Source organism: Opisthorchis viverrini (assembly GCF_000715545.1).
Source record: "Opisthorchis viverrini unplaced genomic scaffold opera_v5_112, whole genome shotgun sequence".
NCBI classification, from domain to species: domain Eukaryota; kingdom Metazoa; phylum Platyhelminthes; class Trematoda; order Opisthorchiida; family Opisthorchiidae; genus Opisthorchis; species Opisthorchis viverrini.
This window is the reverse complement of record NW_008751770.1, coordinates 879,179-906,499: the sequence shown is the minus strand read 5'-3', so window position 1 is coordinate 906,499 and position 27,321 is coordinate 879,179. Positions and strand designations below refer to the sequence as shown.

Here is a 27,321-nt window from a genome sequence, read left to right as displayed (position 1 = left end):
GCCATATTTACGCTGCTAACGTTCCACATAACCTTGCGCACACAGTGGTTCAACGTTGACACTAGATACATCAGAGCATGCGTCTTCCACGAACAATGACACGAGGATGCGTGAGATAAATGAAAAGTGTGGCTTGCTACCCTATTGATCGAAGCTGTAGATATTATGCAGATAGTTATAGTAGACTGTTACGGAAACTCACCTCTAACCCTAAATAGTTCGATATAATGAGGTTCACAATATGGGTGTCCATTTCCCACGTTGAAAGTTCTCACACTGAAGGAGTGGGTAATAAGGAAAGAATTAAAGAGTATCTATTCACCTTCCAAAGTAGTCCAACTGTCTAAAAAGCTCCTCAATGCTTTCAAAAGTGGTTTTCGATGAATTTAACGACATTAAGCAGTGAATAAGCCTATTGGTTATTAGCTAGATGGTGCACATTTATTGTGCGTAAACGTATCGTTCCAACTATAGGATCAATTTGTAGTTGCAAAAGGCTACCGAAGAATAACCAGCTGGACAAAATAAGTGGGCTTTCTTTGTGAATAATTTAAATTATGTGGATCTATTGACTTACAAAACCAAGTTGAAATACAGACACAACAACAGTTTGTGGTTTCAATAACCATGTTTCCATGAACGAATACAATTTCTACCGCGAATAGTCGAAAAAAACTTAGTCACCATCATAAAGCCATGGAACATTGCCGTGTTTTGAGAAAGGCATTTGGGTGCTTGCACGTACATGACTATTTGGTACACACGACTGCAAACCTAGGCACACGCGTACAACGCTCTAGAGACTTTCGTGTGTGACTGGTTGACCTTGTATGACCAGACCTCAGAGGGCAACTAAGGATGAAATCGGTACTCAGTGGTGATAACTACTTCAACAGCCCGGTAAACCCTTTGGCTGGGTTAAAAATTCTACCTCCGAAAGCTAGTAAAGTCTTTGATCAAACAGGCAATTTACTGAGGTAGGGAGAAGAATAAGAGGGCGAGAAATGCCATGGAAAACACTAAGCTGTGAATACTGACAGATCGATTCCAAAATTACTGAATTCTCCAAAAGGATCAAACGTCTTTTGACATATTGTGCAGAGAATATATTGTCAGTGCTAACTTGCAACACTATACCAGGACAAGTGTGAACTTGTAAGTTTCCAGTGTCTGAGCTACACAGTGAGCCACCTGATTCCAACTTTGTCAATCACCATATTCGATACAGAAACAATTGGTAGCCTACATTGTTCCGCAGGTTATAAAATTATTAGGCAGACGGCATTTTGTTGCACACATTTCAGGGTTATCTTAGATGACAAACTCAGCTCGTTCTTGCATGGCGTGGAGAAGCAGGTGAGTCAGTTTCTTATGGAAGAGGGGGCAGCACTATATGGCTGTTTCCTGCCTGTTGATGATCACCATTTCCGAGCAGTTGGGGGATCTGGCAATGTGTCTAAATATTGGTAACTCGGATGGGTCAGTTGGATGTTGGTCATGTGGCTCATCCAACCGCGCTTCTAAATTTGCAAGCCAACTGTCAAGCTCGGCGAAGAGGTGAATTGCCACCTAAATAGCAGTCTTCCCCAAGTATTTCTGGGAGGATTTGACAGTGCAATTATTCTCCTGATAGATAAACGTTATACCAATCGTCCAAGGTTGACTGACCACAGGCTGGATATGACGTGGCCCAGCATCTTTCTACCGCACAAGTTAATTCGGCTGACAAGCGTCTACCGGCGCGCTCAGGATGTGGAGAAATAACTAGGTGCAACAGATAACATGATCACCACTATTTAGTTCTTACCTGTCTTGAATCATTCAACCCAATTTTCCGGTGCATTTAGATCGATTGTGAAAGAAGAAACATTTGTCTCTGGCTTACACACTCCAGGTGAACGCAAAGTTCACTGGTTGGTCTATCCGGATGCAGCGCAAACGATATCAATGTTAAACTTACTGCGCAATGATGTGCCTGCTTGCTTTCGACCACTATCTGTTACGAACGCATTTGGTCACCCCCTAGTTTATAGTACAGATTCATGCAGACCGAATCTCTTAAACCAAGTGTATCAGGTACAATGACTAGCAATACTACTACAAAACGTGAAACCTAACCAGAACATCAGACTACGGTGGACATGACAAACAGCTTGGTCAGATTTTGGTCCTATTTGCATGATTTCACATTATCGTGGGCCATCCCTCGGCCATTCTATTCGAAAAGAGATGGAGCAGGATGCAATTTGATAATATTTCCGTTGCTCCTTTAGAATGATTACGGGCAATGCTGCTATATAGTCGCGCTTGAAGCTCCCTTAGACTAGCCTTTTAACGTTTGACATTTCATGTCGGTTGAAATTTTGAAACGCTAAAGAAAATTACGACTTTGTTTTCCGTTGTTTTCTAGGTAGGAAGGTAGTTGGCAAGGGGGTTATATGTCCTAGCCAAAGCTTAAACCAGTAAGATGTTGGATAAAACACCGGAAAACTTCCACTCCAGCAAACTATATGAGAATGCCACTCACCTTACCGGGCATGAGTGATTAAATCAAAGACACTGACGCCGATCACTATCCCGAACAGATGATGCGACTTGGATGACATTAGGCAGTTGTTGTTTACAACATCACGCTGAAGTTGGCCACTAACTCCTGATGATCGAAATGCACGTTTGACTTATCCAAGTACCTATCCGCGCTGATGAAAGAGATTAGCACTTTCATGCATTTAGAAATACTGTCCGTGCTGAAGAAGCGCTTTGCTCTACCCAATGTTTCATCGGAACGGAAAGTATAAATATCTCCGCATCATTGTTGAACACAATAAGGGAAACCAGTAATATTCGACTATGTTCTATCTTGGCCACCTCTGGGTGGCAGAAAATGGAGCGTTTGTGTTTTAAACACGGTAACCACTAGGATCTTCTGATGCATTGATGCTAACAAGAGTACGCTGTCTTGTGTAACAAATTTATATTAAATAAGGAAGTGTTGAATCATGTCTTTTTTATGCGGCTTCCACAAATTTGTTCAGCTATTGGGAGAAAGAATGAAAATTTCGCCGAACTTGTTAAAAAGCTACGAAAAATATCCATTTTTCGAAAGAATGTGTCTGACGGTCGGCTACAAATATTGGCACAACTAAATTTTGTCATGATTACCTTCGACTTTATCAAAATTTTTTCAGGTAGTTTCATTACGCTAGTTACGAGTAACTGAACAGTATTCACGAATTCTTACATGGTTATTGTCTTTTTTACTGGAAACATTTAGAGTGAAAATATTTAGTATTTTTGATTATAACAAAGCAATCTTTCAGCTGTTTCAATTTGTGTCCCTGCCTGCTCCTTTTTTATTACTAGATAGTAATTAAAATAATGATACTAAACAATAAAATAAATAACAGTACAACAATATTATTAAAAATATTACTTACCTGAGAGTTCGCTGGCATTTGCGACATCGAAAACAATATTTGTGAAAGATGCGATCCATCACGTGGAGGCTTTCAAGTGGATAGACAACCTTCTGGCATGCAGAGCAGCGAGGCTTTTCATTTGTTCGCGAAGAAATGATCTGGTAACAAAACAAGCTACGTGTAATCAAGCTCTGTCGTTTGTTGGGCAATAAGCTTGTGCTTGAGAGAAAATTAAAAATGAGGCCAACTTTGAGTGAGTTGTACAAATTAAGTAACACTCCACCAATCTGTTTTAGAAACAGCACCTTAAATGGGGAATCACGGCAAGGAAAAGTAAATACAGCACCGCAGTACAAGAGTTTGACATAAATAAAACCCACCGAGAATCGGGCTAAACACCAGTTTAGAAAACGGCAGGCGTGAAAAGCAGCTCAAAATTCTAATTTAACGCAAAAAATGTCTAAACTGTCGGGAATGGCTACCTAAATTAGTGAGCATTAACTCAAGCTTTACGTCATTTAGAAAATTGGCCAAAAGTTTATTTTGTTTGTGGGACTTGAAGTAATGTATCCTATTATAAGTTTTCGCATTATCGTTCACGCGTCCAAAAGGGCGGAACACTCCGTTTACAGAGAGGCGTAACTCACAAAAACACGTTTTTGTTTTCACTTTTCAGAAGTAGCTGTTTTAGCTGATGCACTACTTTATAAACATCTTTAAAGATATAGCAGACTGAGAAGATACAAATATGGTTCGGGAAAACATGCGTCAAAACTTTGTTACAGAAACAAAGAATTCCCCCTTGTTTGTAAAACCCTTCATGATAATGGAAGAGTGTTTGTGGCTTTCAAAGCTAACCCTAACAGCCATTTCTAATGGTAATATGGCCCTTTTCGAAGTAACTATAACCGTTGTTTACGTTGTATTTCATTGAATAGTCACAAAATTACTCATTGCTTCATCGATTTTCTTGGAACAGGAGTATTTTTGCATGCAAACGGGTAGAAATAGGTTGACTTTCTCGCATCCGCGAATTAGTTCTCCAAATTTGGTGACAGCCTCGGAAGTGTATCAAGAGAGTATAGCCGACAGATTAGCACCTAGACATAATGGCAACATTAGGTGTGAGCAACTTCGTAGCATTCTGGTTTTGGTCCTGATTCGATATTTACCATTATTGGGCGACTTTCATTCCCCATAATAATAAGACAGCTGGCGCAATTTTCGGTCACAGTAATTTATTAGGGTGTCCTGGAACACTTAGTACAGTCGCCTTATAAATGCAAACTCACACTCTCTGAAAGGAGTGGTAAATTTCACGTCAGTATAATTTCCCTGTGGAACTGCAACCGCGTCATTTTATCATCACCGTAGAAAGCCACCTCTGGTGAATCACTCGCTTATGAAATTGGTGGAAAAGTCAGTCAAGATTGTGCAAGGCGACCAGTACACCTATTCTTGTTACATCAGTACGGTCAAAACATTTCGGTGACAAGCTTTAGAGCGAGTGCCTACAGAAAGAAACGTCTTTAACCTCTCTCATTACGCGCTTCAAAAGATGGCCCTATGGACGAGATTCATGAACCCCATGGTTGTACTCTGGATTGGATGCTTCGTGGTAACAACTGCAGTTCTGGTTAATTCTAGCCGACTTAAATGTGCAAAATCTAGTTCGATCATATCATCGCTTAGTTGACACAACCAAGTTTCAGAAACATTCTGGTTCACCTGCGCGTTGTTGGTTGCGTCATACTTTGTGGAATTAGTTGAGATTTCGGTCTCTAAGGATCTTTGTCGTTTGGCTTTCCTCACCATTATGAGCGGTAAATTTTACAGCAGTACTGAAGATGTTTTCAGCAGATTTTTCTGTTTCTTTATTTCTGAACAGTTGGGCATTTTACAAGAGAGATTATGTACTGGATATCTAAAAAAACGCACACTTTATTAGGTTCTTAAAAATGATGTTAATTTTGGCCTTGAGGCAATTTCCGTATACTGTCGTTACAGTTGGTGATGACTTCACTAATAGTTTTGATGCTTACTCTGCTGAGAGCACGATAACATCTTTAAACTATGTATATGAAGTGGGAGACATCTAGCTCTCCTCCATTAGGAGACCACGAGAAGCGCCGAATCGCAGAAGGACAAAGGTGTCTAAAAGGACAGATATATGGACAACATTTGCCTCTATAACGACTACTCATAGGTCTTCAGAACACTCTAATCGGGCATATATCTAAAAGCTGTCTACCATTTATCAAATTATTGTTTGTGCACTCATTTGTGCAATATCTAAAACTGTCCGACCGCAAAAACCTGTATAAGGGATAGTGAACATTCCACTGATGCAAAGGAGTGAAACGGAGACTTCTAAACCTCTCTCTATTGTGTCTTATGAAGCCAAAAAGTCGAGAAATATGTGTGTGGCGGATTGCGACGTTTCCTTTGCTATGAAGGTTGGAAAGCAATAGACAGCAAGACGACCTGCTTAAGTATGAGTGACAGGGCGTAGTGGGCTGCGTAACGAGCCTCTGACATAAACATCACGCTAGAATTCCAGACTGTCAGATTAATCAATATTTCGAGACACTGCACATCATCGTTAACGTTACGACAAGTACACACTACTGGAGGCGAGAAATTTCCTACCAGCACTCAAAACAGTCTAATACCGTGAGAACGCTTTTTTGTTCCAGCCCAGGTAGTTGGAGTCAAATGTGGTGCAACAGTGTTCAAAATGAGCAGGAGTTAATTTAGCATATGATACAGAGGGTTCTTCCTGAAATTTTTGCTTCTCGTTTGGCGAGGTCTGCGTGCTACAAAACGCTGGGCCAAAGTGGCTTTGAGTTTTCATTTCAGCTTGAGCAAACGCCATGGAAGCTGAAGACACTTGTAAGGTGGAAACCGAACATGACGCATAAACCGGACTGATACTGCAACTTAGATTTTTCAAAGTTCCAATCTGATTTGCACAACTGAATCATTGTTGAAACCAATAAATACTTGCGTCTAATTTATATTGCCAACATATGAACAGAGAAAACCACAATAAATAGGGATTCATCATCCCAGGTACAGATGTTGTCACATTGTGAGCGTCCTCACTTTTCAGTATGGGTGCAGTGAACGTTCTTTGGCATGAGAATTGAAGGTTGTGCAAGCATATTTTCTAATGTACCGGAAGTCTAATGGGGCTTTGCAGTGGAGCATCATTTAGCTAGGAGAAACTTCATATATACTACACCAATTATTATGTTATAAACTTTTAAGTGGGGTTTCCGTTAGGAAAAACATCACAGCCAGGGAAAAATCTAAAAACTGAAGTATTCCCTTGCTTCACGGATCACAACAAAGTTATTTAGGTAGCATTTGCTTTGATTTCTTCTACACTGTCTACGCAAGCCACACGTAAATGATTTGTTGCGAAGATTCCAGGCATTTCCAGTGTCTAAATTCTGGTCTTCTCTAATTGAGGTATCAGTTTGAGGAAAAATATCTTTCCAAGCAGTCCCAGTTTCTGTAGCATGGAAATTTATATGAGTGTTACATGGACCAAAATACAGGCATAAATCCAGCGTCTCGGAATTTCAAACAAGACCAGTAGAGCATTTAATACACTTTTTTTCTGTAAACGTTTCGTCTCATTTTTTATCAGAATAAGCAGATACGCCAAATAATTCGCATCTCTCTGAATACTTCTGAAACGTACTCTAGCGCTAATTCGGGATTTCAGACCCGGATATACACTATACGTTTCCAGTTGCAGGTGCCGTTTTATTGGAGAGTTGCACAACAAAAAATATCCTCATGTTTGGTGACCAGGACATAGACTTTCTGGGAGAACACCACTTTCGTTGGTTACATTTTTAACATTATGTGAGTAACTCAGGAACGTAGATACTTTCTCCTCCTTTGGTTTAAAATCATGGGCTTGGAAGTGGCATCATTTTACAGCGGGTACTGACCCTGGAGAAATCCAGATGGTGTGGGAACCGATGTTGGAGTTGTGTTCACATTCTTTCTCCGGACACGACTACTTCGTGTATTTTACTCTAAAGTGGCGGAGACCTGGAATAACGTGTGACTTTTGTTGGGGCCCGTAAGCAGTCAATCTCTCTGACATTTTCAGGAGCCCGTTGTAGCTATTGCGACATCGTTTACATCGAACGGCACATGCTCGAAAGTCGAATATCAGCATTCACATCCCTTAATCGAAATGACACTCAACAGCAGCAGTTGAGTCAACTGCTTCATTTCTCTATTGTGGACATACAAGAAGAATCACGTAGGGGGACCACGACAGCAACGTGGATTAGAATTCACGAGTTCCAAAAGTTCCCAAGGGAGTCGCAACATTACAAAATATTCCTAGAGTACCTACTTCAGACAAGCTACGAGAGAAAGACAATGATTGAAAAATTGACACGCATAGCTCGGTTGAAGCCTACTTTTGACTTTTTGACTGAAAAACGGTATAAGCTTCACAGGAGAGTTTTATGAATGGGCAACATTAGTATTGGCAAGTATTCGACGTTATGGTGTTTTGCAAAAAACACTGATTGCCGATATTGTCCCTCTGTTTTACTCAAAGAACTGGATTATTTTCAAGGCAAAATGACTGAGTAAAGGAAAGTTTCACTTAGTGAAAGGATGCCCCTGCATACCGCCCCTTAATTTTTTGAAGCGTCTGAAGGACGCGCAAATGTGGCTGAGACTTTGAAAACTTAGAACTCAAAGGTCAAGGCGCGGGAAATAGTTCAGTATTGGTAAATAACTGATAACACCGTATTAATATAAGCACCATATCAGGTTAGACAGAGGGATTGTTATGCAATTAGGAAAGTGATCAAGTTGCACGAAAATGTGAGCCTTGTTCAACCACAGCAGATTGTCTTGCTTGTGATACCACTGGTTTTTCAGCATAATATAGACTTCAGGTTAATTTAAGTTAGAGGACACCAACAGTAATTCTGTCGCCAGAAAAGTTTGAGTTCACCTCATACCATTAAGGAACTTAGAGTGAAAAAAGATCCTGTCACGCTGTCAACCTTACAAGCGAAATTTCCTGGCTGGATCTTCTACATGGAAAGCAGGGGATAAGTTCTGATGACTGTTGGTCCCCGGATGTTGGAGAGTTGTTCTAAAGCGTATGTTGAGAAATAAAATCAAGACACTTCAATCACTAACATATGCTAATCAACTTGAGCTGAAAAGGAAATGGGTAGCTATTTGGCCACAGTTTTCAACCAGTTAAGTGAACGAACGTAAACCCACTTTTACAACGAAACCCCTTAAAATGAATGGCAGTTCCTTAAAGGGGCCTGTCCTAAAGATTGTGGCGGCGGCTGAGCTGCACTTTCCAGTGCATTCAACAGTAATATCCGTTGAGTCACTTAAGACTGTATGATTAGTGTGTATCACTAGAAACCTCGACCCATATTTGCCCGCTAAGTTCGGAGAGTTATTCCAGATATGATATTTTTGATTAGATACCTGCTTTCAACATCTATGATGAAAGGCATGTTAATACAGAGCTGTGAAAACTGCCATGCAGAACAAACTGCGTAACAGAATCCACTTCGGAGACCGAAAGCCATTAACCTTTCTTCATAAAATACAAAATACTGCTAGAAACAACCTCAAGAAAGCGGCATTGTGGATGCAGTGGAGACCAACGATTTCACATTCAGTACAAAACTGCTCGACAGTTAGTGTGATGAAACAAGTCACGAAGGCTGCAGTCTTATTATTAAGCAAAAGCCTGCTTCTTAATCATCTTTGGCGCTCGCGCAGGTGATAATACATGGAGTACTTGTGCCATTTGCTGGACGTTCAGCCCTCACAGCACGGAATCAGACGGACAAGCATGTGTTCCAAGAGCTCGGCAGGAATAACTTGTGAGCCACCAACTACAATCTCATTATAGAAGAAATGGTGGAATTGAAGTTTTATTCTGGACTAGAATATATTCTACAAAGCTCTATCAATGCAACCCTGTGCATCACTTAAAGGTCCACTCACTTATTATAATGACAGGTTTTGCTACGTCGCGAGAGAGTACCACACATCACACATTTTCGCCGGCCCCGGGAAAACGAGGGAACTGACAACGGCGTGAATGAATGCGGTAAATAAAAGAGCCAAACTAAACCTCGTCCTGCCTGGCATAGGGGACAAACCTGCGTTATGTCACAACTACGGCAGGTTTTCCGCAGAAGGGAGAAGTACACCAAAGGTTCATATGTAGACATGACTTGTAAACAACTGTGGTATATTCGCACTCCAGTGGGAGTTTTATTTTCTACAAAAGGTTTACTTTATTTAGATGGATGAAGGTAATTTCATATGTGATCCCCAGCCAAGTTACCAGAACAAAGCAGACAAAGAGGTACACTTAAAACCATGTTTGGGCTAACTAACATCTTCAGCTGTTAGGTAAAAGTTACCATTTTCACAAGCCACGTGCCTGAACTGATAGTCAGTTCGAGTCGAATCCCGTTTCTCGTTTGATTGAGTTTATGCCAGAGTATAATGCTTCTAGGACCCCTGCTAATGTTCACTCTCAGTGCGCCAAGAATTATACTGTGCTTAGAAACTTACAATTAAATTTATCCAAAATCTCAACAACCTCTGATACCACCGTTATCCTCAGTGGTTATTTAACAGTGTAACTTAGATTTTATGTTAATTGTATCCGTTACGTTAAAGCATACTCTGTCGACAAATTCTAGTGAGGATATACGACATTAGGTGTTATGGATATGTCATTGACCCAATATCCATCACGTCGAACCAACCAACCCATTACCAATGACGGGTACGGACAACTGTTACACAGCTAATGGCCATAAAAATAAAACATAAGCGTAGCATTCGGCTCCAGATTATGACGTTCTCAATACCCGTACCGACCGGCCTCCGATAGCCCATCGTTGTAGGCTACTGTAATGAAAGTTTGTTAGGTTGCGGATGAAATTCTTTGTCGGCTGAGTGATGAGCGATTAATGAAATAATTATTTCGATCCTGATCTCCCAAATAAACTAGCAACTATTGAGACACTGTGCAGACTGACGAATAAATGTAATTTTCATTAAATTCAGTCTTTGATTAAACATACCATGGTAGCTCTACTGGCGGAGGAATTATGAGCAGCCGGGAAGAGCAAAGTATCGGAAGACTCCATTGTACATCGTGAATCGGCACTAAGCGATACCTATTTTGAATATAGAACAGATGAGGCAAAAAATACGCTGGCAGTATTAGGAAGCTTGAAAGTTTCAACCGAGAGTTTGCCCTGTGAGCGGAGTTACTTTGTGCTCGAAATTCCGAGGGATATTATGTAGCTGTTGCATTCTTATTTGAAATTGGCAATAGTGCATGCATTGCAAAACCCCAGTAAGTGCAATTTTCCGACTAGTATTAAGAGATTATATCGTTCAGCACTGGTTAACTCGCACCTAAGCAGAATATAGAGCTACTCATCCTTTATTCGCGAAGTTTGCAACACCTGCTTACGTGTTTTGCTCATAGTGCAGCAAGGTTTCCATCTGTCGTAAGCGGGACCAAGACCTACGTGAACTGAAAGAATCATCAGGAGTGAGCAATCTGAGGTGGAAAAAATTTGGCTGGAAAGAAAGCTGAACTGAAGTATGAGTGCCGGCACGCATTAGAAAGTGGATAATGTCCGGGACTGGGTTTCACGTTCGGTGCCTGAGCAATTTATCGCCAACGAAATAAATAAACCAGCGTCTCCGAGCACCCCGGACGGCCAAAGATATTGTCGTAAACAATCATGAAAATCCTTATTAGGTTAGACGCAAGCAATAGTAAAAAGAACCAGAATGTGCTCAAAAGCCTACAACTGCATAAATTCATCGCAGCTCAGGATGTAGTAATGACCTCTGGGTGATTCGCAGATTTCAACAACTTGGTTGAAAACCTTTCACCACCACTCGAGGTTACACCGTTTAGGAGTGAGTTGTGGGTGGCAGTGCCGTATTTTGTACTAGTGTGAGTTTAAATAACATCGACTCATGCAGGTTGACATTGGTTTATGATTGGTGTTTGGTGTGTATTCTTACTAGATGACCTCGAAAAAGGTTCTCCTCTTAGGTTGCTGATGGTTTCAAAGAGCTGCCCGCAACTAAAAAATTACTCTTCACAACAATTATTAGAATGATGTCACTGAGCAGCAGTTCCATGACCTTTGCTCGTTTAAATAGCAGTTTTTCTGTTATGTGTTTACTGACACTTGCAAAGTGGGTGGAGCAACCGCAGTTACGTTATGAGAGTTAAAAACGGAAAATATTTCATACCAATTGAAGCAGCATGTATGGACATTTGAAGTATGAGTAAAATCAGTTTCACAATCTTCATGTTCTACTGAAGCAGAAAGCAGTTCACTCAAAAGGAAACTAATCTGGTGGTCGGAGGGCCAAACGACCCTATTTTTAGCAAACACAAACGTCGTCGAGTGTTTACTTTTCTGCAGCCGAACTTCAGAACCACTGTCCGTAATTCAAGTGGGAGAAGTTTTTCACATATCGTCCATACATCCACTGCACTAGATTCATACAAATGCATGCTTGACGTTTAATCATTTTGATGATCAAATAGTTTTTATTCCTGCCGTAACTATGGAGTGTGAAACCAGCTACAAAAGATCTTTGTATGTTACCCCGAAGTTAACTGCCTCAATACATCCATGAAAATGTGTAAGTTGAAAAAAACCCTTATCACGGTTTAGTGTCACCCACTTGGTTTAATGCGGCTTTGTTTAGGCTAAATAGGCGCAAAAACGGGACCATACAGAGGCATTGTATTTTGCATTCTGGAAGGGTTTAACTTGCTGGCAGCTATGTCTGGTGAACACGTAAAAATTTGCCAGGGTTTCGGTTCTCTGAAACCATTTCCTCAAACGGTTTGCATGCTGAAAGTTTGTTTTCTGAGGGACACCGTTGTATTTAAGAGGGCAGGATTTGGGATTTATCTGTTCAGCCACTAAAAACTGCTTTCTTCACGCTCGTTTTTAAAATGATAAATTTCACGCCGAGATAGTTCTCGAGCACCTCTATTGAGCAGATGTGTTGAAAAAAATACCGTGGAAAGCGGAAACTTTGTACTTGACAGACTCAAGAGCTTTCACGGGGTCATTATTTGCGATAAAATAGCAAACGTTGGAAGATTACTGTTTCGGGGCTGTGGTTTGCAAATAATAGTGTTCAAGAATGAAGTTACCTTGCCAAAATGGTAGCAACACAAGTCAAGTAAACGCTAATCGCACCGGATGTGGATATCATTTCTTTCTTTTGTCACTCCTTTGAAAAGGTGCGTGAAATTCAAATATCAGAAGAGATCCATCCTCTAGTCAACAGCAAACAAAGGCAAAACAAGCTTCCGTCCAATAACGTTTTACCGAAATCTTGATCGTCACTTTTACTCTGTGAGTGAGTGATTTATTTTTGTAGCAAAGGAAATGCGTCAAAGACGGCAGAACAACAAACATAATGACTCACTCGTCCAGAGTCTATGGGAGAAGCCGGACACACCTGTGATTTCAAATGTTGCGTCGTTCTATTCAAACGATTCTGCTCAGCCTGTGGAAACGCCAATCAGACAGGCACATCAGAATGAACGCGATATATGAGAACAGAGTCCAACAAGGCGAATCAATAAACGCATCGATTAGTGGAAATTAATTCATAGGAATCGGTTGCAGCCATTTTACTGGCGACCTTTTTGTGAATACGTACAGATATGTGGAAACACCTGATCCGTTTGTCAAGCAAATGGTCATAAATAAAGGAAGTTAGAGAATGACATGTAGTATGAAAGTATGAATATACATAAATACACATAATAAGAAATAAATAGTCAATCTTCGTCTTGGTATAGATTCTGACCAGCCTTTGCAGGGAAGAAAACAATTGTCAAGCTTGGAAAATAAGACTATTTGCAACTTTGTTGAGCTACCAACCCTCCTTTCAGTGCGAGAGACAAAAGTTTTCGTCCGAACAGGGTTTTCAGAATCTTGCCCTAATTTTTTGTCGAACAACGGGTTTGCGGTTCACAGTATTCATGGTCAGGCTTAGTGGAATACAAATATTTGAAACCACTTTTCGATTTGAAAACATTTCCCTTTTGCTAAAAATAACTCCACGAATGTATGATGTCTTGCGTTCAAACATTTTACTGTATTTCAACCGCTACTTATCTTTGTGCAGTTTCAGTTGGTTAAAATTGAAGGTACTCAAATGGCCACGGGGCACGCCACAGTTGTATAGGACCTCATTGTCTCACTGGTTAGTAGGACAGGGTTAAATGGAATGCGTTTGAAGCGTAAGGCAGATGGTTCCAATGCATGGCGTTTTATGTGTTGTGTGTAATGCATTTCGTTCGAAATAATACCATATCATCCTTTTAAATACCAAAACGGTTAAAATAGTGACAAAAGAAAAAAATGTAGGATTTTGAAGTGAAATAGTATGCTCGTAAGTATTGATTTCTTAAACAGGTACTATCTACATACCATCTATACGGTATACTATGTACGCTCTTGATAATGGATTTTTAACTTTGCATGGTCGAGGGCTACTGTATTCATCCTTCATCGATTTAAAGCGGCGTAAAGATGGTTGTGGGAAATGTAAGCATTTAAAACAAGCCCTGAAACGTTGAGCTAATCAGGAGTGTTTGTGACAGTTGCAGTCGAGTCATTTAAGGACAGATTCGCAGCCCAAACTCTGTTAAAGTGTCTGTTCACAAGCAAGTTCTTACATAAGAGGTTCAAAGCTGGTCTCAAGCTGTCAAAGAATTTCGAGCAATTTCTGCCAGACAACATCATATTCTTTGTTTTTCTATCAAGAAAACACTACAAGAACAATCTCTAAGACCGGAGCTCATGGTGGGATTTGAACCCGGTCAATAGGCTATTCGGGTCCTGTCACTGGATGCAAACCAAAAGCACCACAGTTAGTCAACAATCCGGAATTCTTTTTGAGGTGCAAAGCCTCGTATAGTTGTTGCTGTAAGGATTGCCTGCTCTGGTCGACTGGAAACAGAAAGTAAGCAATGACATGGATTGCCAACAATCGGATACACATTTTAAGAACTTTGATGTCCGACTTTTTCATCAACAATATTTGCATTCAGCAAAAACCATTTGCTTATGCTTCTACACTTATTGTGCGTATATGTAAATATAGAGAATAAGTATCACCTTCCTCCAATGTCGAATATTGTGTGGAATCTGGCTTTACCTGGGTTAAATTTTGCTGAAGTCAGTTTTGTGAATTTCAGTGTGGTATGCCGAACTTAAGCTTCGTGAGCCACCGTTCAATGAATTCTTTACGAAAGCAGGTGACAAAGCGACTTAGGTTGGTTAAACAAGTAAACCTCGCTCCGTGGATAGAAGAACAGGAGGGCTATTTTGGCTGGCCAGAATCAAAGGTCTGTTTTTAAAAGATTCTGTTAAAATAAAAGGCGTTGAAAGACAAAGTCACAAAAGAAAGTTTGCATCAGGGAGTTTGCTATACTTCCTTCCGTTCTGGAGACATTTTCACATCTCCGAGCTCAGAAAGACGGATGACAAAAAATGTATTGCCCTAAAACGTTTTGTATCTTATGAAAATTGCAATTCATGAGTAGTTGTCAGTAATGTCTGAATCCAACGTGAATTTCAGAGAACTTCGTAGTTACTCACCTGTACAAGTTCAGGTCGTAGAATCAAGAAAGAAAGTTGCACACTCAAGAACTCACCAGCCTAGAATTCGTGTGAGATGTTGTACTTTCCTGTCGTACTGGTACACCTTGGTTAACTGTATTAATTGATTTCTGTCCGTCCTGAAAAACGGAATATGGTGTTGTAGGCTGATTAATTCGTAAGTGGTCACTTAAAACTCAGATTAGGGAAAGTTTAAAGCGTAGATTTACTGTCGATCAAATGTCCCATTTACTCAAGCCTGGATACAGGAATAAAAAACCGTAGCGTTAGACTCTGAATCACCGGATAAGAACTTAATGCAAACAAACCTTCAAGTAAAATAATGGATTAATGCTCACTTGGAAACTTAACTACGTCTTAAGGTGCTTCACATTTGATTACTTTCTCTGCAGAAAGACTGATTTTGGAGAGGAATCCTGGTCACATACATCACATCGTGACGGCACCTGAGTGGGGGAAACATGGTTATTTTTTCTAGTTCCCTTACGTCATGGTAGTGAATCCTAGTGCGTATTTGCTATAGACGCAGTGTGTCCGAGCTGGATAGGATAAATTTAATGAATGTATAAGATGGTGTTGCTGGACGTACAAAGGACAAATGTGGATTGGGATTCATTTTAAGACTTCCATCCAGTCTTTGGGTCGAGTAACAAATGCAATAACCATAGCCCTGTCGAATTGGTGTTTTCCTGATCAGCGAATACCAGTGGATCAGCCAACTTCAGTGCTCGACAAGAACGCCGTTAACGATCCACAAAGATTAAGCGTGATTACGTAATTGTGGCTTCTGCACACGTGGTGCTTCTCCAACGATGTCAGTTTACTTACGCCACAAAGGAGCATTATTCACCTGTGTGTGGTTATGTACATACGCGAAAGGACGTTCTGGAGTAATCAACCGACCTGATGAATCAATGAAGCCAAAAAATCGGTCAGTGTATGATTCATATAACCCACCTACAAAGCCAGCGCACACCATAAGACCGGTTGGGGCTGAGCGCATACTCCAAAAGGCGTAAACGGGGGATAATCAGTCGGTCACCGTATCTCAACCAGGTTAACTGATTTAATGGAATAGGATAATTAATGACTCTACGCCATCCCCACGTCAGTAATAACGCAGTAGTAATCAAAATATATATGCATTGTACTACACGTACATCAAAATTTCACGGTGGACTTTCATTTTGGGCATTTCCAGACCAGCGCAAATGCCCTCATGTAAGGGCCCCACAAGTATGTTGAAGTCGGCGGATTGGTCTGTATACTAGCGACAAATTTATTCAATCGGCAAAATGGTAGCATTGCTGATCTCCAGTGTTGACACGTTCTTGACATGACTCAGGTACGTAACGGAGAATGGATCCTTTTTACATAATCAGGTTTTTGGGAAGTGGAAACCAGTGATTGATATGAAGACTTACTTCGTCTACGGAGCCTTGAACGACGCGATCAATGTATGTTCGAGGGGGCTGTCTTGGCACAAATGTGTCTGTACTGTAAATCTGTATATTGGTGTAAAACAACATAAGACAGCTTTGAAAACTGGACAGGATGTAGGGGTTCTTTTCAAGACGTTTAACGGATGAATCACGAATGAACTAACCTGATTTGTCTTTTGACACTAGTTGATCCACGAGATTATGATATAGAGAACATTGACTCAGTTCCAGACTACTGCTTTTTGTTTATTCATTTATAAAAAAGTTAAACTTCCGTCGTTGTAAAAAGGGCTGGAATTTTTTGTGTGCACGACAAGCTAGTAAAGATGTTCGCGACTAGATCGACGCCTCCAGTGTTAAAACTTCGGTAGATCAACAAACAAGTGAAAGCAAGTGGACAGGCTTCAAGGCTGAACGGTTTTACAAGGCTTGATTTGCTTGCATATGAACTACAGAAAATCAAACCAGTCAGAATGCTAGTCGATGTCATGAATTGAACATAAACCGAGTAGTCTCCAAAATCCGTCTTTTGCTGTGAGCGTTTTTCTCCCAGGAGCTTTTGAGACGAAATACGAAATATCGGGTTGAAGGTTCTGAGAATATCATCTCGTGAAGACCGGAAAACATGCACTCAGCCGACGTAATTTGCCATGAGGCTGTCAAATCGATATTGAGCTTTTTGTAACACAGCTGCACATTAGATCCCCGTATTGCACGGTCGAATTTAAAAACACAACATAACGGAGTGCACTCTGTTTTCAATGTCAGAGCCCGTACAATTCAGAAGATGCAGTGTGGAGCATGGTCCTGGGTTCCTTTACTTTAGAAGCCTATGTGTTATATCCTCTAAAATAAGCAGTTGCGTTGAAAGCACATAAGAACTCACGGTTTCACTTGAGATAGAACCCGGCGTTATGGCATGCCTGATGTGTTCCATCTTTCGTTCCGGCTGGAAAAGTAAAGCGGAAGTCAAAACGTGCTGCAGATGCGCATAGAGTATAAAAGCCTCGTTAGCGTTAAATTTGGAAGCCGGGGGAAAGGGATGATTACTGGTGCTGTGTTAGATCTACCCACTGGTGCTTACAGTAAACTGTTTTGTCTCCGTAACGTAAATCGTTCGAAAGGACTCCGGGATTCGGGCATTCACTCGAATTTCCAGCTGACTTCTCTGTAGAAGAATTGAGCATTAGCTTAAATTCAAAGAGCTTACCAACTTCAGCGATTTTTGACTAGTGTGGGAACAGAATTCACTAAAAATGATGATTCCAAGTTACTTGTTGTTACATTGGATGTCACAACACAAACATCCATAGCACTGTCACAAAGTTATCATTTTGAACGTGTATTCTTTCATTAAAGCTCAATGGAAATTTAAGGCAGTAGTAGATGATCGTTTGTTAACAGTAAACTTCTGCCCGTCCGCAGCATTCTTCAACTCTAGATCAAACAGACCTTGGGAGAATTCATGCAACACAGTTTAAACCCTGCCTACACTGTCGGTGATAACCATACTTAGGAACATGACTAATGGCCAAATGAACAATCCTTCTTAAGCCTGCATCTTGTAGCCAGATCTTCAGTCATGCATGTCTGTATCTAAATTTCACTTTAATTATCATATTTGACAACTGGTCTTACTGTTTGATACTCTTACATGAAGTTTAATTTGGTTCGAAGATGTCGCTTCCTTGCAGAACATTTGTCATTAAATTAAGATGGTATCTGCGGGTGATACGGCCAAATGTCCGATAAAATGTTCGTTCATAACAGTCTTGTACCAAACGTAGTGCATAAAGACCATTCCACGTGTCAGCTTAGAGGATATTCAACATACTGAACTTAATCCTTTGATATGACCCCTCTTACAATACCAAAGATAAATCTTAGGTAATGAATTTTACTTTATTCGGGGCCCTTCAGATTGGTCTGCTCCCTAAAAATCCTACTTGTTTGCATACGAGTGTCTCTCTACACAGTAACGTAACTTGTTTTCCAAACACCAAGTAAGTGTCATGGAGATTCGGAGAATGAAACTACCAGATGGTTGCGAAAGTGAGCAACCAACAGTTGGCCACCCAATAATTTTGTCAAACTTTTAGGTAGTTTGTTTTCAAGAAAGGCACGTCAACGGCATCGATAAGGTTTCAGCTTAAACCTGGGGTGGTATTCATAGAGCAACTTCAGTTAACGAATATTACAAATTAGAAATTCAGCTACATGTTATCCATAATGATGTTAAAATGAGTGCCTGTCTACAATTGCATCCAGCTGAGTTTAAAGTCGCAAAATGTTTTGATGAAGCGTTGCCAACTATAAGTCCTCGCAAGATCTATGAGTGGCAAAAGTGGTGGTGAAATAACAGAGTTCCTTCTAGTCTTATGGGTGGTGTTCTGTGAGTTGTAGAAGCGTCCGTTACGCTGCTACTGGATTGCTTTTGTTTCCACTGACATGGCTGCTGCTAATATCTTGCTAATTTCGAAGCAGAAAAAATCATCAATTGTAGTGGGTTGCGAAATTCACCTTCGGGTCACACTCGTTTGAAATTTTTCCTAATGTCCTGGCTCAAAAATTCCAGTAAGACCACACCAAAAGGGTTAAGCAGCTTCCTGAGGTTTTCTTCCTATTCGAGAACATCAAAAGTGCATACCGTCGACTGCGTTGGGGTTCGAATTCCGGCCATCTGATATGAGAAAAACATGGCTACCCCACCAGCGCATGCTGGGCTCACCTGGAGTATCACGTCTGAAAATGCAGACATGTTGGCGCCTGTAAGATGTAAGATGATGATGAACGCCTCGAACAGTGACACATTAGCTGTCCACGTTGTGGAATGGTTCTTGTGTCGCAACTTCTAAGTCTGATAGCCCCACGAAAGCCTGAAACCCACTGGATTAATTTTGACTAGATGGGGATGATTTCGGGATTTGTGGAGTTCACGCTATTCAAGCGCTAACACATTCCTCTGTTCACACTTGCCAATTCAGGCGAATACAGCATGAGCTGGGGTTTCGTGGTAACACGCTTGCTTCGCCTACTTCGCTGCTGTTTTTGTCCCCTTTAGCCTATGTCTGCCTAAAAGTTCCATCAAACGATCCTACCAACGTAAGTTATTTCCGTTAAATACTTTCTTCCAAGAGACCAGCCAGGAATGAGTGAAAGCGACCATTCATGCCTTGTATGAAGTCACTTCAGACCGAACATTCCTGAGGTTGCTTATGTATTTCATCCGACAGAGGCTGAGAATTAAATGACACATGGATAAATATTGCAACAGTAGCCCCGTTTGGCCATCAACAAATCAGGATACAATGTAAAGATGCTTGTCAAATCGAGGATATTTTCATGCTGGAATCGATAATTCGGTATGAACAAGTTGTCAGTTTGCACGACCCTCCTTATTTGTCAGCAAAAATTTTGTACGAAACAGTTATATTCGACTGCCAATAAAGTAACATGCAAACTCACCATTAGTCCGTTATCGAGATGTTCTCGCTCGAGTTCTACCTGCCCTAACCATATAGACTTGACAACTGGAAAGGAGTTGTGGAAGGATGTGTGAGTCCGGTTTACACGTTGCCGAAGGACGGTGGCCTGGAAGCGCAAAAGACAAGTAACTATGAAATTCAATGGGGCTGAAAATGGAATAAAATTAGGGTATTTTGTTTTGTTTGGTCAACATCAATCTGCTCTAGTGTCTTTCAACATACCATTTGTTAACGTCAGAATCCCAACTGCTCACGTATCGATTCCTGAGTCTCCTGTGATGCTTTTGTAAAAAAACAGCCATGAGTGATCAGTCACATGCATTTCCCTACATTACAAGCAGCTTTTAATCCAGGACGTACGCATTTAGTGCTGCAGCGGGAATTGTGAACTCAAATTTATCAAGCGAATGGTAGGGTAGAAAAAACTGGCTGTGTCGTCGTGGAAATAGTTTGGCAGGGCTGAAAGCAGCTCATTTTTAGGTGGTGGCATCAATTCGCCCCAGCCGTCGAGAGCTTGTGATGGTGCTGTTGCCTCCAAGTGACGCTTGTGTGACATCGGATCGGTTGTATAAGCTTGTATTGACTTGTAATGGTTTCGATGGTTTAAGATGGGAAACGTGAAAATTCTACCTTGGTATGATACTACGTGGTTTCCCGATCACCAAAGTTCTACCAACGCTTTTGTGAACCGCCTCACTAACTCTGACAAGGGCGCGCTGTTGTTCTGCCCACGACACCTATTTGGGATGTGGCTGCACTTATTTAGACGTGTGGTGAACGCTGCACTGAGTATACATTTATGGTGGGGTTACGAGGTTCGAAAATGTGGGTTATAAGTGTTGCTGTCATAAAGGAATCGCATTAAACAGTTGTGACACTTTCGAAAGAGTTGTAAAACCTCCAACTATTGCTTATGGCAGGGTGGGAAGAAGCTCGTCGTGGGGTTATTTTGTAATGTTTTCATACTAAAGCATTCCTAGCTTACCTGTCAAAATTGTCTTTCAAATTATTACTTGTTTAGGCTTACGATCAATTTTGTCATATTTGGACATTTGAAGAGATAATTTTAAACAAACCAAGTGGAATTGTTTCCTACCGTCTGAGCTAGTTGACTCTAGCCCCACGCTCCATCTTGAGGAGTCTCCCATGGTTGGTTGACGTGCAAAGAGGGACAATTAAGTTGTCGAATGTTGGACAATTAAAATCTGGGGGCAGGTGCAAATCAACGACGTATTGCACGTCAACATTTGAGCTCTCCCTGGGCGTGTTGAGCGTCGCACAGCCACGTATGCAGCTCACATCTATAACAATTGCTAGGGAAAGCACTCTGGGACTAACTTTGTTTAAACAGAAAATCGGAATTTAAGATTCCAGTATACTTTGCATGAAGACGTCACCCAAATGTTTTATGGAGTACACATGATACCAGCGGGAAAAATGTCGGCTGAGAAATCGAAGGAGTTATACAACATAACGACATTCCACGAATCTCACCCGGTCCGCCAAAAACAAGTGAAAACAAACTTATATGTAACTTTCGTTTGCGTGAAAACAGGAAGCCTTGTTTCCCCAAGATTTTCCCAAGCAATACAAGCATAGGAAAATAGGATGGTAATTATTATTCCGACTTTTGCAGTGAGCTAAGAAAATAAAGCAAATATTTGTGCGCATGCAAATCGTACTGATTGATAAGTGGGCCGCCTTTGATGTGCCATAGTGCAAGTGAAGGCTTCGATAAGGGTAAACGACTTCAAGAACACTATGAATGGGAACCACTTTGGAATAGTTAGAGTTCTACACCTTAAAAATAGTCACTGTGCGACAAGATTGCCCCTTTAAACAGTAATTGTTGTTCGAGTCTAGTGCAGTTTTGCTTGGGATTCATTTGTCATGAAAGAGACGTCTGTTCTGCTGGGATCAGCCAAAAGCGGCCTTGTTATCGGCCACAGGGCCAAGTCAGGCGATTCTTACACGAATGGATGTGACCTATCTTTAGCCGGCATCAAACACACATCTAAAATTATACAGGATTCAAAAGCAGATGTTTAGTACAGATCATAATGAAAAAGCTTCGGTGCACCGAAGCCGGAGTTTCCTTAAATACTTACATATGTTGTTTCGCTCCATTGATCAGCCATTGGACGACTTATCTCAATTTCCCCCTCAATAGAACCTTCGTCAATCGTCTCGGTATCCGAAGCTGAATAGGACAAAGTTGAGTGGAATAACACTTTTAGTACATATAATTGTTGCTTGGTAGCAGCAACAGTAGGCTTGGTCTACTTCAGGAAGCCTTTCTGAATGTGGCGCTATTCCAACTTGGTCAACTTGATAAGCTAGACTTTGAAATGCATTGTATCATCGCAGTATGCTTTACAGCATTTTGGATTCGTCCTGCTACAGACGAATACAAGTACGACAGGTGGGGTTGCTTTTCGCCAGAAACGAATGCCTTAGAGGTTAGAAAACAAAGAATCACAGGTGCGTGTATCATCAGCATGCGGATTGTTCCGTCACTGAAGATGCATGACCCTATTAATCGTGAGGTTGCTAAAAACTCTGCAAAATATTTTGCAGGTGTTGTTGACAGCATATATTCCTGGAGTCACTCATTAGCATATGCACAGTTGAATAGCTTATTTATCCAAGGGGTATTTTTGTCATCCTGTGCCTCAAACGTTATAAACTTATAACTGTGCCTGTATCTGGTAGTCAGTAGAAAGTCGGGAACTCTAACAATAGTTGATCACCTTGAATGACTCAAGAATATCACTCACTAGAAATTATCTCTACAGATACGGCGTTGAAATAAGTCCTAATAGATATCTGTTACAAGTGTGTTATGATAACTTTTGGTGACTTGCTTAGAATATCAGACTATTTGTCCTGACTGGATCTATGGATCATGATTTTTGGTTCAGTAGAAAGTACAGCAACTGGGTTTTCAGTACAACGAGCTAGTAAATTAGGTGTTGTTGAATGTCAATTCGACAAGCATTCTTATAGGGCATTTTTACTTGGAAACCTTAGATTAACCCAAAAGATCTGCTTGAATAGTTGGAGAGACCACTACCTATTTACATCGCTTATTTTTTATTCAGTAATAGGCTAAGGTTCACGATTTATTCACCAATGCTTTTATGCCGTAGCTGATATTATTTCTTATCCTTATCTTTTTTAAGTTTCCTCCGGCCTCCAAAACTTCTGTCCAGCTTGACTCGAACCATAAGCTTCGTTGATACTTTTCAGTATCTAATTAAAAGTGTAGCGCAAATTAAGATGTCAAAAAAGATAAGCGAGCCACATAAAGGAATAAAGTGCCCTTTAAACAGGTGGCTGTACAGTGCGGCCAACTTTTGGTCGGTATGATTCAGTCGAGCGGATTTAAACACTCTATACCTTTAGAGAGACATCTAACTATGTTTGCACCAAACAGTTAGGATTAATACCCGGGATATGATGGTGTAAGCAAGCATAGAGGAGGTATATTCAGCAGGAGGTATATATTCAGCATCTCCTCCCCTACGCTATGTTAACGGACTGCATCAAGAATGCGGGCACTGAAGTACTATNCCCTACGCTAACGGACTGCATCAAGAATGCGGGCACTGAAGTACTATAAAACGATACTGACTTACCTTGTGCATCGTAGAAGAGTCTGCTATCATACTAGAAAATAAGTAAATGCAGAATAGCTGAATTCATTGTGGAGAAAGTGGGATTTTGCATGCATATACAGAGCTAAAACGTACCTTCCTATGATTTAACAGACACTGTACAAAATGTGGCACATCACAACACATTAGTGCGACAGTAATTTATATGGATGTCTCACATCTTCCAAGTTCAAAGGAGCACTCTGAGTTACGTAGTCGTCTTCGATCACGGAGTTGGTTGCCAACAAGCTGTCCAAGTCATCCGTAGGTGATTGCGCAGTGCTGTTTACTTCCGACTTGCCATCACCGTCTCCCAAAGTAAAAGTCATTCTATCGGAATATCTTAATGTAAATCAATCTTTCCTGTTATTCTGAGGGTTTGGATGAGTGCTGGGTTGTTACCTCCTGGCAAGATAGTAGATAGAAAAATCCCTAAAAATCAGCATCAGGATTGTAAGATATGCCCTATACGTTGACTTAGCTTAGTATGGAAAATATATAACGTACACGAAACTTAAAAATAGAATACCGTGCAAAATGACGTAGATATTAGTCTCCTGAATGAAACAAGATGCATTGATATGTTAGTTGTTTACTAAGCCCTTTGCGAACATTTCAGATAGGTGAGCATTTTAGGCAGAAAAATGCGTTCCATGCAGTGGAATATGGTGAGAAAGCAAAACTTTTTCAACGTGCATATGCTAAATAATTTATTGGCTATCTCTATGAAGGTGCTGATATTAGTGATAATGAATGTGGAAGTTATTACTCTGCACGTTACCAACTCATCAGGTGCCGTTATTCATCATGGCTATTCCAGTAAGCAAACTAGTGCACAGACAGCCCTGAAGGACATCATTTATAAGGCAAAGTGAGCATCAGATTTCTACAGGTATTTACCTGTTTCTGTGTGCGTACAGCAAGTCGCCATGGCAGTTGTAATCAAGGGATGAATGCCAGAAAAGATGCACATTTTAGCCAAATCATGTGGCTTCCAAATTTTTGCACTAAACTTTGGCTTGATTCTGATCAAACACATTAGATACTGCCACCAATGTTGTGAAACGCAGAGCTAAGTTGCTTACAAGTTTCATAAGTTAAGGGCTTTTTAGATGGGTCAAGGTAGATTTCTTGTTATGCTGCGCAGTCTTTATGACGCCTCAATCCAAACGAATGCTTACTGTCACTGTTTTTCATAGATTACATGTTAGTCTTTCCCATTAACTGTATGATATTGTTAAGATAGTCTTCCCTTGTAGGAGTAATTCAGGTAGAGAAAGACCAAACCCCTTGGAATTACTTCATCAAGTAGTTGCCTAGTAAAAAAGCGGCTCAAGTAGCCATCGCATAATATTTTCAGTGAATATTGAATTGTTTCATAACTGGTAATTATGCTAAGCAAGGTATATCCATCGTTGAAACATTCGGTGTGTATAACGGCCAAATTTTGACCAAAACCAGTGTCTTCATAGTCTACATGCAACCTTTAGAAAAAGTTTGGTTGCAGAATTTGATGAGAAATTTCAGCAAAATATTTGGCGACAAATTGCAGTAAAACACGAAGAATAGCAAAAGAAACAAAGTTAGACGAACAGAATCGTTGAGTGCGTTCTCCTTTTTAGACATTTTCTAGCGCGCTTGAGGTAGCAATTACAACGGAATTACCGGGAAACGATAATCTACAAAGAGTTCTGAACAAGTCCTGAAGTACTCAATGGGTTAAAACTTCAGAAGAGTACAATCTTTCTTCAACTGCGTTGTCCCAGCGTCTGTGAAGGACCAATACATATGCTGTCACAACGGTCGTCTGTTACATATTGCTGAAGCGACCTGACACAGCACGATTGGTCTGTGGCTAACCTTGCCTTGGATCATATGTACATCCCCATTACCTTCATGCAATCACATCTGGTGTTTAGTAACCTTCGACTTCCCTAACCATTTCTCGGAGTATCTGTCTTTTCACTATCAACTTGTCAGTCAAATGACTTACCCTGGCCTTTACTTCGGATATAGTTGAATAACAGACAAAACACACCAAATATCTAAGTTTGGTCTGTCTTTTTGGACCACTTCATAGTACTCACTAGATTTATTACGAGAACTGGATGCATAAAATCAGAACACTCGTAATTTCCCCGCTGATTATCTAATTTGAAACCTGCGACAATTTATCCAGAGGCATTCTGAGTTTCCTCAATCTGACTAGTAGCTGCGTCTGGTTTCAAGTTTTACGGTTACTGAATTCCTGCCCGAATGTTTCTTGTTCATATGTGTGATCCCCTGTTGAAAGTTAACAACTTTACCAAAAACACCAGAAACGAGAGATTCAGCTGGGTTCCAGGTGACTCTCACGAAAAAACCAAATTAGTTTGCAAATGAGTGTATATTCGGTAATTTCGTGCAATTTGGTTTCAAGTAGAACATGAGGTTGACGGAAACCCGGGGACTGCGCCTACCCGATGAGTCCCAAATGGGCGAAACCAGTCGTGGGCTGTTGATGGATTTTCATCAACCTTATGATATACATGTATCGCGATTTTCAAATAACGTAGCGACTGAAAAATGAGGTGGCCTGGTGCAGCACATTTAGTTGCCTGAGAACATCAAAAACGAGAGATTCAGCTGGGTTTCAGGTGAATCTCACGAACGAACCAAATTGGTTTGCAAAGGAGTGTATATTCGCTAAAAACTTTACCACTTCTTTGCACGCATCGATAAGCCATAAGGACGAATAAATTGATTTTTAATTTTAACTTGGGAGCTCTGGAGATTCAGTATGGAGTTATTGATGTCACCCGCAGTACTCTAGTAGATGAGAGGCAAACCACAGTGATGGACGGAGGCTAAAAAATCAAATAGCAAAGGGGACGCACACGCTGCCACACGGATACACTGAATGATCTGTCAAGTTATGTATTTATTTTAGCCAAATAAGCCAGCAAAACTTCACCCGCTCATCGGTTTCTACCGTAGGCATTAGGAAGTGTTTCCATGAACCAAACCCTAAGGGAGTATTAACGGATACATCGTGAAAATTAACAAAGACATTGGGTTATAGGTTTTAGTGCAGCACTCAGTATAGTGTCCAGCTTGGGTGACTTTACCAGCTGTGTAGCTATTCGCAAAGAACTGAAACAAAAATGCTTCATCATTTCATGAATACCTAGCCTCACAGTACTGTTACATCTCAGTACAAGACAGGTACATACTGGCCACAAAAATAAAGTATACGGTTTTGTACCAAGTAAAGTAATGAAAATGTCCGTAGAAAAGTTGAACTATACTTACTATGGCAATGACAGGGCTGCTTCGTGGCATAGTGTCTGGCAATTTTGCGTTAAGTGCCCCCGCTGGTTGAACAAGTTGCAAGTTATTGAAGCTGAAGTTGTGCATAAAAAGAGACGTTTTCTGTCATCTTGTTATTTTTCTGGGAAGAAAGAGAATAAACAGCCTGCCATACAGGTCCTTTTAAAACCTGCCACAATACTTGTGAGAGTGCAAACGTTCCAACCAGGCAAGATCAGATGCGCGTGGTCTACCAGATGACAGAATTCAACTGCGATCTGGCAGAAGCATTCTACGGGCAGTGAAAA

General features: G+C 40.7%; 1 protein-coding gene across 1 annotated transcript in view; it reads right to left on the bottom strand.

The window, feature by feature from the left end:
* Nucleotides 1-27,107, bottom strand: part of T265_05818 (hypothetical protein) — a gene marked incomplete at both ends in the record, with an annotated part of 41,956 nt that extends 14,849 nt beyond the window's left edge. Inside the window, 9 exons of the mRNA XM_009170925.1 lie at nucleotides 3,438-3,577; nucleotides 12,936-13,016; nucleotides 15,178-15,261; nucleotides 16,567-16,647; nucleotides 17,471-17,533; nucleotides 20,050-20,175; nucleotides 22,178-22,269; nucleotides 23,708-23,738; nucleotides 27,017-27,107. Coding sequence (XP_009169189.1) covers nucleotides 3,438-3,577; nucleotides 12,936-13,016; nucleotides 15,178-15,261; nucleotides 16,567-16,647; nucleotides 17,471-17,533; nucleotides 20,050-20,175; nucleotides 22,178-22,269; nucleotides 23,708-23,738; nucleotides 27,017-27,046 — 728 coding nt within the window. The remainder of the gene's footprint in view (nucleotides 1-3,437; nucleotides 3,578-12,935; nucleotides 13,017-15,177; nucleotides 15,262-16,566; nucleotides 16,648-17,470; nucleotides 17,534-20,049; nucleotides 20,176-22,177; nucleotides 22,270-23,707; nucleotides 23,739-27,016) is intronic.
* Between the last annotated feature and the right edge of the window lie 214 nt (nucleotides 27,108-27,321).